This window comes from Prinia subflava, chromosome 7 (genome assembly GCF_021018805.1).
Source record: "Prinia subflava isolate CZ2003 ecotype Zambia chromosome 7, Cam_Psub_1.2, whole genome shotgun sequence".
Lineage (NCBI taxonomy): Eukaryota > Metazoa > Chordata > Aves > Passeriformes > Cisticolidae > Prinia > Prinia subflava.
This window is the reverse complement of record NC_086253.1, coordinates 10582461-10598931: the sequence shown is the minus strand read 5'-3', so window position 1 is coordinate 10598931 and position 16471 is coordinate 10582461. Positions and strand designations below refer to the sequence as shown.

The window sequence follows — 16471 nt, the reverse complement described above, 5'->3', positions numbered from 1 at the left end:
TCTTCACATAGTTCAGCTTTCAAGTTAAATTGAATCCTAATAAAACCATTCAAAAACTTTACTTTTTTGGAAAGTTTAAAGCGAGGTATTTCCCTTTCTCTAAGCACACCTTACTTACACAGACATACCTTGTTCTTTGCCATTGCACACGGTAGTGATGCCATTTTCCACAGCACCTTCCCCATCTGAGCTTGGCCTCTCAAAGGACAGCTTCTGCAGGGGCAAAGAGGCAAACTGACACACAGTGTTTGCACCTCCATAAAACCAAGTGTCAGGAGTCCCTTTAAAACATACTTACTATGAAATAAAACACACTTTCAAGCTCTCATCCATTTGGAAAAGAATTAGGAGATAGTAAAAATTTCAGTTTCAGAGGCTTTAGAAAATCACAGAAACAATAAGATAGTATATACTTGAAAGTGTATTAAAAACAGTGGAAAATTCATAATACACCATATATTTAACGTATTTCTTCTGGACTCTAAATGTTGCAATAAAGAATTATATGGATCAGATAGGAGTAGGGTAAAAGCTGTATCTTTAAAGAATGCTTCATGCATGCATTTGCAATTACAACTTATCAGAAAATAGTGTATTCCTACGAGGTGCTTCAGTACTTTCAATATGTGTAAGAAAGGCTTTTAAAATAAATTTTTAGCACTGATTATTGTGTAATGGTTATGCATGAGGTCTGGGTTGAAGCAGATAGAGCTTATGACAGCACAGTTTTCATGACCACATTACTCAGAAGTGGTGAAGCCATGAAGAAGATGTGCAGATTATCACAAAAAAGAATGAATGACAAATTGCACCTTTTCATGGCATGCATTTTAGAAAAAAACTATTTTTCAACACTTTAAGTTACTTTTTCAATACGCTGCAGGTGTGTGCAAACATGCAAACACAACAGCTTTTGCCTGTGGAAGCAGGAAGTCTGGGCTGTCCTGAACAGTTCCCAGGATCAAGGAACATAACTCCACAGGCTGTGGTGCACAGAGGGGTGGCACTTCCATTGGGAATTGGCAGTGAAATAATTTTAATCATTAATCCCTCTGTTAGCAGGATTTTTAAGCAGGGGCTGCAGGAAGATTTGCTCACACGGGTGGCTTAATGGAGCAGGGCCTTACACTGGTCCTGGTAATGCACCAACCATTCACAAAGCTGCTCACTTCCCTAAGCTGTGCTCTCACATCCTGCTGAGTCAAGGCAGTGGAGTAGCCAAGTACCACGTGTGAGTAGCCAAGTTTCTCTGTTGAGACGCTCATGCCTGGAAGGGTTTGCCAAAACAGTGACCTCAGCATGCTCAGGGAGCTCTTCAAGGACTAAATTCCCCCAAAAAAGACACTTTCCCTTAAAATCCTGGTATAATCTTCATCTGTTCTTCCTCAGGAGTGACACCCCTGCTTGCTCTTGCATTTGTTGGAGACCATCTCTACATCTCAGCTCACATTTCAGCCCCATTAATCTGCACCCTTCCATGGCTGAAGGGAAGCTGGACCCAAGCCAGGCTGCTGGTTGTTCATGGCCAGACAAACTGACATGGCAGAAACCTCAGCTCTGCAGGATGTGTGCACATATCCAAACAAACCAACACAACACAGGCACTGTGCTCCTGAAACAGCAACACAAGGCAGCAAGGATTTACATCCAGGGCCTGCCAGCAGCTCTTAGAGGAATCATAAGGAATTTTGCATTCATCATTTTGATAACTTTACCTTTTCCAGCTCTATTTTGTGTACTGGAGAACTAGACAGTGGCCCATCAGAGTCTACAGCTCCCGTACAGTTGCTGCACACGTCTTTTATAACCTTAGGAGACAAGGAAAATTTATTAGCTATTCATAAAATGCAAGTCATAGAGATTAGAAATCATACATGGATGGGAAGGGGAATCACACAGGTTGGCAGGTGTCAGGCAGGCTGACACTACAACAACTTCTTCATGTTCCCTCCTTAAGTCATTCCATGGATGCCCTGAAGGAGACATTAAGTCTAGAGGTGGAAGATTTCAGTTTCTAGACAGACTAAGCTCCAAGGCTCTCCTAGGTGAAGAAACCAATAGCACTGATGATTTTCATGAGCTAAATTTGCAATATGAGCTGACACCACCAACCTAATTTCATGACAGTGGTGGGAAAATGGGATCCAAGGTACCTTAAGCCAATGGACAAGAGTTTTGTATAACAACTACACAGACACTCTCTTTTGCTATCAGAGAACTAATGAGGTGCTGATCAACTTAGAGTTAATACTGCACAGTGGTACTATGTGGCATTTTTGTATTATAATTGCACATTGACTTAAGAGTTAAAGGTCAAAAAACAGTAAATATGTTTGCAGCAAATGGAAATGGCACTTTCTGTTCCTAAAAAGTTAAAGAAAAATCTTGAACTGGGAATTTGCTGATATTTTCACGAATTTGAAGAACTTAAAAACCTGAAATTTCATAAATGTAGAAATACACAATGAGTAAAGATGTTTGATGATTCCCCATGGCCATAGCTAAGGTTTTTATCTCTTGTGAGGTTACCACCAGCCCATCATCAGACTGAAATTGCTTGTGCTGATGAGAGCAGGCCCTCCATCCAAACTCATGCTGAGCTTCAAATGGAACAATTTTGATGTGGAAACTACTAAAAAGCAAAGGATGGCACCAAACAGGCCTTTCCCAGCACTTAAGCTCTCTTTAAGGGTGAAGCTAATACAAATCAAATGTTTATGGGCTTACAAAGACCCTTATGCTCCTCAGGAGCACATCATAAATTTTATGGCATTATAGGCATATGCACCATAAAGAAAGGAAGATAACCAGCACCATTTCACAGAGGGAGAAGGCAGGAACAAAAGAATGATGAAACCACTCACTCAATGCCACATAAAAAAATCTAAGCAAAGCTGGGAGATGAACCTGCACTTTTATTTCTGAGCTAGAATCTCAAAACACCTCAGCATCCTTTCCTGACTGTCTGACCCACCCTATATCTTTTTCCAGAAACAAGACCAGCATTTCATGGCACTTGGTGTCCTTTGTAGCACAAAATGTAGATTTATCTGTGGCAGAGCATTTGCACTTCAGAGCTGAACAAAGCCCTGTATTCCCCAAAATCATAAGATTTTTTTAAATGTGTCTGTTTTTTGGTTGTTGTTGTGGCTTTTGTTTTTTTAAATACACTGTTGTTTTCTCCCTAGAGAAATGTGACTGTAAAGTTTCTGGGAATATTAATTTCTGTCTCCTGCATGACCCTGATTCAATGGCTTATGTTTTCAGCATCTGCTCACACCACACAGTTAGTTAATTTTGGCAAAGGCAGATTGTAATGGGAGTTACAGACAGAACAGAGGGAAATGATTTGGCAGCACTAGCTCAGTAGTATGTGCTAAGTCATGCACTCAAGTAAATCCGGTTCTTATCATACCCCACATATTTAAGGAGAGGCTGAAGTGTTTAATTGGGTTGTAATTAAATTTTGATTTTAAAAATGACACAGTGTCAAAAGGGAGTTGGTGGCAGGATCTAAAGTAAATGCATATTCAAGGGTCCAGCACTTCATTTGGGTTCAAAAGGTTCACTGGCAAAGACTTGCTCATCACCTCCTATGTGCAATATAATTGTGTTCAGTGCACAGCACAAAACTCACTCTTCTCCACCTCACCAGGATGAAATGTCTTCAACATATAATGGTTGCCTGGATGCACTCTCTATAATTACGTTTGCAGACATCTGCCATTAAAAATCTGGTTTTCACATGCATATAGCTTTAGCTCAAAATTTTAAGGATAAAACATTCCACCAGTATTGCCAACTTGCATCATTTCAATCACAAGACTCAAAAGTTATTGTCAGTTTTTGCTATGTTCCATCTTCTGGAGCCATATGAAAACAAAAGATCACTATTTTCATTAAAAAGTAATTGAGAGTGAGAGTGAGGAATGGAGTTGAGCAAACTTTTATCCATAGCAATGAAATGTGTAAAAATATGAATAAATGTATTTCAAAATAGCTCCAAAACCAGAAAGGAAAAAAAGAGGAATCCCCAAAAGTCTCATTGTTAATAAAACACCATCATGTGGAAGGCTGCACTGAGAATACCTTGTAATGGTAAATATTCCATTAATAGCTTAAGTTTTCTCAGTCATTAGAGAAAGGAAATAATTCTCTTTTTCTCACCACATATGCCTCTGAACATTACATGTACACACACACAGTGTGATCTGCCAGGAAAATCAAACAGAGATCATAAACAGGCTATCTATTCAAATATTTAAAAATAAAAAATGTAATCAGAAGACTGAAGACCCTGCATTTCTGTGTATAGCCTCAAACCTAAACAGATTTAAAATAATCTTTTGTTATTCCATTCCGAGGATCCTAAGTACCACAATTACCATTACAATGTTACGATTAGCAAATTTCAGGACAGCCATTTTCAAATGCAGACCTGGAAAGCGCCTCTGCAACCTGAACTGTATTATTATTCCTTATTTATAGAATCATAGAACCATTTAGTTGGAAAAGACCACTTCGATTGTTAACCCAGCACTGCCAAATCCACCACTAAACCATGTCCCTAAGTGCCACATCTACACAGTATTTTAAATATCTCCAGGGACCGACTCCACCACTTTCCTTGGCAGCCTGCTCCTTTCTTTCAGTGAAGAAATTTTTCCTAATATCCAATCTAAGCCTCCCCTGGTGACACTTGAGATGATTTTCTCTTTTCCTGTCACATGTTACCTGGGAGAAGGGACGCATCCCCACCTGGCTGCAGCCTCTTTCAGGGAGCTGTAGGGAACCCAAAGGTGCCCCCTGAACCTCCTTTTCTCCAGGTTCAACAGCCCCAGCACCCTCAGCTGCTCCTATCAGACTTGGGCTTTAGACCCTGAATTTCCAGGTGGATCAGGACATGTATCAGACTGCAGCATTGAGTGCAGTGACATAAGGCACAGAGGGGAAATATTTGCAGGTAGGAAGCTGGAAAGATTCCCTGCCTTGAGCCACGGGTGAAGTCAGTGGAATTTCTGCCACATGGTGTGTCTGGAATAATTCTCTCTTTAAAACTATCTTACTACAGAAGCACTAACATTTACTATAAGAAACTTCATCTGTACACTCACCTACAAATTTCTGTAATTCCTGTATCTTATTTTGAAAGACACACCAGGACTGGAAGCAAAATACTTGCCCAGCATTTATTCTTTCTACATGTGAAGTCAGAGAAAGCAAATTAGATTCTTCTGGCTACTTTAAAGTTCCAAGCTCCAGATAAAAAGCACTGGCTCTGTAGTAAAACCAAAAAGCCAGCTGCTTGTCTGCCAGTCCCTGCAACACAGAAACCAAACAAATCCTCAGTAAAAGTACATTTGTAGATAGTTCCTTATGGCTGATCTCTTTGGGACCTGGTAAAGAATAAGACTAAAAGTTGTCCTGTGCTTGAGGAGCTTGCAGACCTCTCTCCTGGTGGATACCATGGGTGAGCTCAAGCTACAGGCTCCCCACCACAGGGATGTGACTACAGCATTTTTTATCATCCTGTGTTCTCATGGAACTCACATGAGAAACTCACACTTTTAATATGATCGAGTTGAAGTCAGAAAGCTCACAGCCTGACTGCACATTTGTTTTATTTTATGTAATCAGGCCAGAAATCCAGGCAGCCACCCACCCACTTGTCCCCTCTGCCCACGTTTCGCAAATACTGGAACTGCTAGAAATGGGATGGGCTGTATCCCTTGGCTCTGCCACTGAACTCTGGAAATAGGAACAGGCAAAGCTGAAATCTGCTTAAGTACAACACAGCAGAGGGAAAAGGGTTTGGCTCCAGATGTAAGTCAGTATTTCCCATTCCTGAAACACTCCTTTTTCACTGCTGGAAGAGCGCTGACTTTCTGGGAGTCTCTGTTGTTTTGGCAGGACTAAATCCTCATTTTCTCTCTCTTGTGGACTGTTTCACATGACATATGTTAGTGTCAATACCCTCCTTCTTAGGAGAGCAGCAAAACTCTTCTTAGCGTTTTGCAGAGAAGAAATGCCCCAAGGAGTTTACCTAGAGGAAAATCTTAGGCAGGAAAGGCAGAAATTATTCCCATCATAGCCTACGCTTTAAGTCTCAAAAAGAAACCCCCCTTACATTGGAAAGCATCATTCTCAGGTATCCCTCAGCCTGGAAAGATTAATCTTTCTGCCTTAGTGCCATTTGTCTGAGGAAAGTGAGGATGAGATTCTGGCAGACTAGCAGTCAGTGAGGCTGTCCTTAGTGCCTGTGCATCCCCTTAGAAATACTTTTCTGACTTACTCAACCAAGACAAGCCCTGTACCATTTCTCCTGCCTTACTGCCATGAAATCCACTGCCATACATGGCCACTGGATCAGGCAGAGCCCAGGGAGGAGGCACTGCCCAGGGCTGGGGAGGGTGGCAGGAGGCACTCCTGCTCCAAGGGCAGAGGTGCCCTGTGCCAGGGGAGCTGCACCCCCAGCCTGGGTGGTGCAGAGATGGACATCTCACTTTAGGCTGTGAGTCTGAGCTAGGTGTGTTTTAAATGATTTTTCATCCAAACCTGTGAGGATGAGAGAAGAGGAATAGTATCTAGTGGTGAAAGACCCAGCCCTCCTGGGTTCTGTTCTGACTGTAACAGCCTGCATTTGTGATTTTAGCCAGGAAACCCTAAGTTATCACTGAGAAAACAAGTAAATAGGATGTTTGTGGTTCTGTATTCATGGGTGGTTTGGCTGGGTTTTTTAAATTTACATATACATCTGGTTCTTTTAAATAATGTATTGTTTTCCATGGTGCTGATCATACACACACACACACACACAGACTGTGGCTCACAGCCAAGCTGGGATCCTCTGGCTCTGCCATGAGAGCTCTAAGTAGCTCTCATGCAAACTAACTGACCTTGCTGTGACTCGAACCAAGGTATTTGAAACCATCTGTTTGAGACAACAGGGGTGTGATCCCTAGGAGGTTTGATTTAGTTTGCACAGCCTTCACTGATGGTGATGCTGGGCAGTGGAGAAAGAACCTGGCCTGATTGTCTTGGGTCATAGTACATTCTTTAAGTTTCTCACAAATTAACAAACACTGCATGGAAATCACTAGTACCAAGCATGCATCCCCAAAACTGCTTTTTTAGCTAGTTTCAAGGCTTAACCATTCAGCACTCGACTCTACTCAGCTACAAAATGGAGATAATAACCTCTTTGGGGAGCATTACACAGCCAAGAAAGCAATGCTTGAAGTGTTGAGGATCTCTAGCTGGACATTCCCATAGAAAGCAAAAGCAGACACACAATGTTTACAAGCTCAATTTTATGCTGATATAAACTGGCTAAAGAACAGCTCTGTCAGTAGTTTACTCTTCAGTAAAGCTGTCTACATAAAGACTGGAGGCCAGAAGTTACTTGACTCCCTTCACTAAACTCAGGGCAGTGAAAAAAAGAGGTGTTTCCAATGACTTTCATGAGAGACAACATGCACTTAACCAGAGAAAAACTGGGAAGGTGAACCAGCTAAAGAGCCCTACAAGGAAAGTTGCAGGGCCTTTGGATCACTGGATACAGTCCCAACCATGATTTTATTCCCTCTTCAGGGCAGAACATCCCCCTTATTACGATAGGTTCAGACTGACTGAGCATATTCAAAATGATAGATGGATAAATGTCTCCTTATGGCTGGAAGATTCACGGCTCACTTACAGACTCTCAGCTGAAGAGATTGATGCACAGTTGGCAGAGCACCATAAAATCAAGAGCAGTTAACAAAGGGTGCCTAATGTTAGGGGAAAATGAAAATCAAGGCCAGTACTCCAGAATGATGGATTACATCTCAAGCATGATAAACCAGAAATACGTTTTTGCACGAGGAGTGTTAGAAGGAAGAGAAGGCCTTGGGACCAGTCACCATGACCATTTACTTCTACCAGTTTTCTAGAACAGGTCACCTCAACTTAATTTCTGTGGCATCCATGTATTTTGAACACTGAGTGCAGTTTTCTGTGGCCTAGTCTGAGGGTTCTGCACACAGAGCACATTCATCTGTGCAAATGAAGCCCCTGAACAAGCATCTTCTTGTAAGGCCATGGTCTTACTAGTCCTCTTTTTTAATGCAGCATTTCCCAGGGATGCTGACAAATGAGTGTAGTTTTACCAATCTGTTGGATGTGCTGGGGAAAACAGGAAAATTTCAGACTTTACTTGACTACAAAAGGGTGCACAGATGCATGTATACACAAGCATGCATGGAAGAAGATCATTTTTGGGTCAGAGTGTGTAACTGCACACATTTTTTTCATGCACATTTTTGTGGGAACATTTTAGGACTCAAGTCTGGAAAATTCCACCCCTTTTTGTTGCCCACCATATTAGCGAGATGATCTCAGCTCTAGCCTGAATTTATACTAGCTTTGCTCCTTCCTCTGAAATCTTGACAGGCTCTTTGGTGACATCAGCTATCTGTTTTCATCAAGCATTTGTTAGCTGGTAAATCTGAAACTCCCTTTGTGGTTTCCAGTCTAGACTTCAATTTGCACTGTGTTTATCAGCTGGGGCTTTTTTGGTGTCATCTTTACAAAAAAAGGGTCTAAAGTATTCTGCATCAATTTAGAATTTGTCTTCAAATAGATATTTCAAAACTATTTACTTAATAAACATATTCTGTACTGATTACATACATAAATTGGAAAAAATAATTTGGTTTAGCTTTCAAAAGACAATCTGGCCTCCAAACACATTTTGAGCTTTTTAGGATCAAGTGTAAAGCTTTAATGTGACACTTAACATTTGAATTCACGAGAACCCATTGCTCCTGGGTGATAACCTGCCTCAAATGGCCCACACTGGTGCCATATCTTTGACCAAAAAGGAATCTTAGGCTCTAAAAATGAAGTTGCAGAGTCCTTTCTCATTGGCAGTCTCTGGATCTGCCCATTTCATTAACTACAGAAATCACATGTAAAGGACTGGGAAGGAGCCTGGCCCTCTGACTGACAGAGTGGGAAAGCTCAAATCTCCCAACATGAAGCAGTGACCTCTTCCATAGTGTAAGAACATCCTACACAAAGCCACACATGACTTTCAGAAGCTGACTTTGAGTAAGGCTTGAATGATCAAAACATAATCACTTAGTTAAAAAAAAACCCTTAAATTTTGGTGTATTTTAAAAAATACAAAAGCAATGCTTATTTTATTCCTCCAAAGGCCATGCTTCTTTTGGAAAACACTGGAGCTGTTGCAGGGGCTGCACAGATCATTTCTGGTTAGCTGTGGGACAGGCAATTTGCACTGCAGAAGCAAAGGGCCAAAGCAGCAGTGAGGTCTTGGGAGTAGAGTACAGCAACACTGCCATGTCCTTGAAAGATTTCATTAATAGAGAGCTTTGCAGCATGAAGGAGCTAAACAAAGTGCTGTCAGACTGTCTCCAAATGCTTTGCAGACTCACAGAATACACAACTGTGTGAACATCCAACTGCACAAATCCCTCTTTTTTTTTTTTCCTCATTTCGAAGCAGCAGGAAAGCATCTGGGAAATGGAAAAATCTAGTACTGCTCTGACTGCCTGTGTGGGGATGCTTTATATACAATTTAAAAAAATAAAACAATTTTTATGAAAGAACGTCTGATAAATGCCAAGGAATTCAGTATTACTAAACCCGAATTTGGAGCAACACAGGAAATAAGGGTGCAGTTGCTATGATCTAATTACAGCGGAATTCCCTTGGAAGGAAATATGACTTATGAACTTCTTTTCATTCCAATCAGTGGTTTTGAAAAGCTAGCTGAGCTAGTGGGACACTTGCATGACTTTGAAACTTAGAACAAGATACGGATGTTAGAAAAGGCTAATAAATACAAGGCTGGGATTAGTTGCTATTAAATGACAATAGAGAATAGAGAGAGCATTTGCTGTGCTAGGATACAAAGTCACAGTCAAAACCAAACACACATAAACCACAAACCCCCCAAAGGTAAATTCAAATATTGCAAAATAGGAAATTACAGATTAATTTTCCATTTAGTACGTTAGCCCACAGCAGAATTTAAGCTGCATTTTATGTCTCCCTCTTCTGCAGAAAAACTATCTGCCATCAGGAAATTCCTATGTGTTTAATTCAATTGTATTTGGAAAAATACAATTTATTCTTAGAAAAATAAGTACCATATAAGGTTAGATCAGAGCACAGCATGGAGAATGCCTGATGAGTCTGATGCATTCAGACTTACACATGTGTTTAAAAGAGTGCATTTCAAGGTCTTAACACAGTTGCTACTGCAACTGCAGTGATAGTTTCCCACACTACTTCACTGACCTCCACCTCTGAGACTGGCAAAGTCCAACATAAATAGCAGTAATCTGGTTAGGATCTGTAACTGCAGCCCTTGCCTCAGGATTTTCCATGTTCACAGACACTGAACAGAGAGGAATGGAGGATGACAAAATCCCATTTTCTCAGAAGTCTGCATTCCCAGGACAAACCACAACAGATGATACGTTGTTAAACAGAATTAGGAAACTTGAATGGCCTTCAGGAAGCGGAAGGATTTTTCTCCATCCAGAGCAATCCAAACAGGTATCTCCTCAGAGAATCTTCTTTTTGAAAAGGTGACACCATGCCAAAGATAATATGGGTGCCAGCTGCCTCCACCTGAGGGAATTTGAACCTTCCACTTACCACCACTGTGCCCCAACCACTAAATCTTTCTGGAAAATGAACTGGAGAAGATGATGGAAGGGAATTTGCCCCCTCTCCTCTCTGTGCCAGATTATTGTGCTATTAGTAGTGAAAACCATCACAGCAGCAGGTCTGAGGAATTAACCCTGAGGAACTGCTTTGAGGCCTGAATTTAAAATCTGTATTTCTGCAGTCCCAAATTAGATGGGGTTTAAGTGGTCTGGATTTGTGTGGAAGCTGCTCTCTGTGTCTCAGTTTGTAACAGCAGCTGAGCAATGTGAGCACCTTGTGGGTAGAAAAACTCCTGGTCAGAAAACCCCCCTTACCTTTAGCCACTGTTCTGCCTGCTCTTTACTCTGCACTGCCAGAACCAGGGCATCTGCTCCTTGGTGAGAGATTTTCAGCTCATGCTTCTTCTTTTTGCTGTCTTTGGGAATATAGGTGATACTGCAGTCATTCAGGAGCAGCTCCATCTGGGGCTGCTGGTCCTTGGAGCTTTTGTAACACTAAATAAACATAAAGAAAGTTCCAGAGTTAGGTATTACCTTTCTGAACCTCGGGGGAAAGCTCTTATTATGTAGAAATACTGTATTTTTAATTCATAAAATTTTGAATATATTTTACACATCCCTTTGCCACATACCACAGAGTTCAGCCAGAGCCAACTCATCCACTCTGTAAAGCAAAATTACTTCCAGACCGACAATCATGTCTTTTATTTTAGGACAGGTACAGCATATGGAGAGCATTAAGCGTCTCTGCCTTATCCTTATGACTCAACCTTGACTGTGATCAGGTAGGAAGAGGGTGATTTAGGATATCTGTTCACATGCAGCAGCAGAATAAACTTGTAACTTAACAACTTTAAAGCCCAGGTGTTTATCTTGCCCTCCAGTGACAGACCAGCATATGAAGGCAATCTACATCAGTGCCTACATACTGCAATTGCAAAGATGCTGGCACATGCCTTACTCTTCTGTTCATTTTCTTGAGATAAGTAAAAATAAAATCATGGAAAGTGGGTAAAATCATACTTTTTCAGTTAATACGGTCTAACAGTCCCTGCACAAATTTCTGTGTTACTTTATTTTGTAAGCTCCTGGCTACAGTGATGTACTTACATTTTTCCCTCATTAGTAAATGATTAGTAAATGCTGTTAATGAACAGCCATTTCATGCTGGGTCACTGATGACCTGCTCTCTGCTGGAGCTGGTGATCTGAAGACAGAGGATTCCTCTTCACCTCACTTGTCCTACAGACCCAGCCTCCATTCCCACCTTCCAACACATCAGTGCAGCTGAGGCTCCCAAACTTAACTCTCTATCCAAATGTGCAGCTGTTTTATATACTTGGGTAAATTGGGCTTTCACTCATACAAATAAGCACTAAGGCTGCAAAGACATCTGATAATACAGGGGTCTCTGACAATCAATAGTGCAAGTATCTGCATGCAAAGCACAGCTGAGCATTCATGTGAACAGAGAAAAGCACATGAAATTCTGCATGCCTGCAGCAGTATTCATGCCAGGATGCACTGTCAGGCAGACAGTAGCTGATAAAAGTATGTTATAAACACTACAAGTCAGGCTGAGCAAATACAGCCAGCTCCAAACCAGCCTCTGCTGATCACTGACAACCCTTGCCTCTCCAAAGCCCATTAACAGCAAAGTTTCTCTGATTTAGTCACAGATTTTCAATTTGAAACGTTTAAAAAATACTGTTTTCAAGCTATGAAATCTTGAAGATATACAACATGATTCATTTTAAGAACCAATAAACAGCTTGTAATTCCTTTTATATTAATCTAAATATTTTATTTATGATTATACATTGCTAAAACTGAAGTATGTATATATTAAAAGACTCTAAGTGAAAAATGAGTCCCTAATGGACTTTAAAGGAAAAGCAATTCCCCACTAAAAGTTATTTCTTATGTCTAATTCTAATTAAAATATTTTTGTTTTATGATGGCAGCTCCATTTATGACACAAGCAATTACTAATCCCTAAGAATATATATTTGTTTTACTTGCATATCTCATAAGTTAACTGTCCAAGTCCTCCTTCAAACAATAAATCAATCTTGTGTAACTTGCTCGTTAGACTCCTATTGTGATTTTATTCTCTTAATCCCCATTATAGAATTACTGAAAGACGATCTCTATAAGGGAAAAAGCTTTTCAGACCACACATGTGGGTAAAGGAAATGAAAATATAAAAAATAACATATTTTTATATGGAACAATAAATGTAATTGTAGAACAAATGCTGTATGACTTCAGGGAAAAATCTGTTTCTCTGTCTCCTTCTTTTCTTTCTTCCAGTTGTTATCAGATGGTCCTGAAATCTGATATGATACTGATATATGTTGATAAAAATGTGCATTAAGGATAGTGGCATTATAGAATATAATAAAAGCTGAATCAGAATGAACTTTTTTAACATTTAAATACAGGAGAATACAAAAATTAAAGCTACTGCAAACTAGCAAATTCATTCCAACTGTATTTTCAGAAATCTCTTACCTCCATTTAATATCCTGCTATTTTCTATACTGCGATAAGCACAAATACACTTGGAAAGTGAACACACCTAATCTGTACCACTGTAGAATAGAGAGGTTCTACAGAAAATGTTCTGTGACCTGTTAATCAGCTTGTAACACTTGGGGTATTGCAGTAATTGTTAATTATGTAATTAGGTACCATGGCTGGGAGCACCTTATTGGAAGCAGGAGCACCAACGACCCCAACTTATTGATTAATATAAGCATTATTTTGCTCATAGTGACACACAGTAAGTGTTTCCCTCAAATAAGGTCTCTTTTCAGAGAACAAAAATACATCTATGAGTGGATAACTCATGGAATCTTTCACTGGTGCTTCCAATCAGAGAGAAGCACAACAGATTTGCTTAAGGAATAAATACATCCACTTGTTCCTGTCCCTTTTATAATGCAGCTGTGCATCATGTGAATACTGCATCGTAATTACCACAGAACAGATGGCAAAGGTTTAGTTTAAAGTGTATACATTACCACAGCATATGCTGCCAAGTGAATTCTCAGTCCAACAAGGGACTTTTCTCTCCAGCAGCCTGATCCAACAGTTCACACACAGAGCTCCCTATGAGATTTTTTTGTCCGCAGGGAATGAAGGATTGGATTTACAGTTTCAGCAACCTTTTTTTTTTTTCCAAATTAAATATTTTAGAAGATAAGGGGCCAGACGTTCTTTCCAATATCAGAGAACTGCCAGAGTTCAACCTTAAGTGAAATAAAAATCAAAGTTCTAAGTGGCTAAATGATATACTTATAATTTCAGTGCTTTTCTGCTTCTTGTGTAAATCACGACTGAACCCTTTGGTAAGGTTACAGCAGACTTGGCCACTGTTTGCAGAACATATTCCAAAAATCAGATTCCTGTAAAAATAAATACATCATTTAAAAGGTACAAAGAAAATATAGCTAGCTAAAAATAAGAATTACCAGTAGTTTGTTTTCTTTGATAACACACAGTAGTTTGGTCCATTGCCCAAATCGTTTCTTTCTAAGAAGGAAGGCACAGATTTTGGCATCCTTCACCAGGTCCATAGAGGCTTCCTCAGAAGGCCACTGATGTCTCATTTTCTTCCCCTTTCCATCCTCCTCCTCTTCATCATAGGATTCGTAAGAGCTGCTCATAGCATCTGAGTCATAATCTTTAATAAAGGTGTAAAAGTGTTACGTTAAAACATTTACCATAAAACACATTGAAATAACTGAAAACCTCAAGAGGGTTCATTTTAAGTGAAAGCTTTTGAAAGTCAGCCATGAACAAGTTACTGTTTCAGTGCTTAGTAATACCAGTGCATAAAGTTAATTAAATGAAAGATACTTTGCCAATATGAAACTTTATAGAAAACCCTTACCAACAACTTATGAATTTATAAGCTGGGAATATATAGGTAGAATTTCAGGTAGTGTTTCATTATCTTCAAAATATTATTTGACAGTTTAATTTTTTTTAATTCTTTCACAGAGAAACATCTTCAATGTACTTTAGTACATTGCATCAAGAAACAAACACCCCATATGGCAAAGGTCAAAAGAATACATTATGGGCAGTGTCTACCCACCACAACATTTCATATAATTCCCAAATACAGCCCCTGTACTGTCACAATTAGCATTCAACAGACAATGCTGTCCTTGAACTAAAGATTCTGATGAGGTAAAAGCATTGTGCAAAAATCTTTTGGTCTGTGCTTAGCCTCAGCTGCTTAATCCTGCCCCAAGTTTGGTGATGGAATGGCAAGCTCCCGTTTTAATTAAACTATTTTTCTTCAGGCCTTTCATTTACAACAATGCAGACAGATCTAGCAGTACCCCCAGCTAGCAAACTATTTTGCCATTATCACAGAAGCCTCTCTTCTACCATTCATAGTTATTTATGTAAGGCCCTTCAGATAAAAACATCAGAAAGCCTGATATCCACTGGCACATGCTCACGTGGGGGAAAACTGACTGGAGTATTTTTAAAAACTGAAATTTCATCAAAACTTTTCATGTAGACTTTGCTATATTTTTAGGCCAGAAGGTGGAAGAAAATCTCTTGTTTGCTTTAGCTAGGTAATTAGGAAACAGGTAGGATGTAGGAAGGAGACTGGAAAGACTGGGAGTGGACAAGAGAGTGCATTGCTGGAAAGCTCATTCTGCATCAGCTCCTCCCTATGTGCATAGTCAGAATCAATGAATCTCTCAATCAAAATTAGATATCCTGATCCAATTTGTGTTTTCATAAAAGTGGATGAAACAGTATGTCTTCAGCCCAAAGTGAAATGAAAGTAAAACTTAAAGCCCTGGGAGTTTGTTTTCAACATTGAATTGCCATTTTCTGGTCCATTGTGCTACAGGGTGTTTGGTTTGGGGCAGGTCCATATGGGCAAGTGGTAAAAGCCTCAGATGATTATCAGTGGGAAAACACTCCAACTTTTCACTTGCATTACAAAAATCAGGAGGAGGATGGAAAAACTTAGAGTAAGTATTTAAACTGAAAGATTTGGAAATGTTTATTCCACAGTATTTATTTTTGCATATTTTTTTAAAAGAATATATAAATTCTAGTAGAACTTGCTGCTTCATCCTTCCTACCCCTGAAGAAGGAAAAAAACCTAACTAAAAACCCCCAAATACAGAACCAAACCAAAACATTCTCCCTGCTCCAAATTCTTTCAGAGCAGCTTTCCACAAACGTTGACACAGAAGCATCAGGAAATGTTTGAGGGATCACTGACCAGTGACACACACGCAGCAATGTCCCAGCCTGCTGGGCAGAGAGACCGAGCGACTCACGGGCAGCTACCAAATGCAAAATGCAAGGTCTGATCCTTAAATCAGCTTCTTCAAAAAGATCTCCCAAAGGCACGGGCTGAGGGACAAGCTGCCATAAACTAAAGTTCCCATCTCACTGGGAAGTTCATCTCAAGCTCCCAGCTTTCCCTTTTCAAAAAGGTAATTACTGCCCATAAGCGTCTCATCCTTTCTTCATATTCAGTTGTGATCTTTGTTGCAGCTACATCAGTGCCACAATGTTCACATTGATGTTTGGTCCCTTTCTACAATATTCTTTTACCTCAGTTGTGACTTTGCCTTGGTTTTGGCAAAAAATATTATTCTGAAACAATTTTTTTTTTTTAAGTTAATAAGTAGAAGTAAGAATTCACTGCCCATATGTTGAGATACGGATACACTATTCTGGTGGAATTTGTCTGTATCATTACTAATGAGATTTTTCCATTAAGAAACTACCTTTTGAATGCAAGA

At 39.9% G+C, this 16471-nt stretch overlaps 1 protein-coding gene across 3 annotated transcripts in view; it reads right to left on the bottom strand.

Annotated features, from left to right (window-relative positions):
• Window positions 1-16471, bottom strand: part of AFAP1 (actin filament associated protein 1) — a 114034-nt gene that overhangs the window by 27099 nt on the left and 70464 nt on the right. For all 3 annotated transcript variants that reach the window (XM_063401570.1, XM_063401572.1, XM_063401571.1), the window contains exons 5-8: window positions 14156-14367; window positions 10995-11174; window positions 1716-1808; window positions 129-213 (exon numbers count right to left, since the gene is read on the bottom strand). In XM_063401570.1, the coding sequence (XP_063257640.1) occupies window positions 129-213; window positions 1716-1808; window positions 10995-11174; window positions 14156-14367 (570 nt within the window). The remainder of the gene's footprint in view (window positions 1-128; window positions 214-1715; window positions 1809-10994; window positions 11175-14155; window positions 14368-16471) is intronic.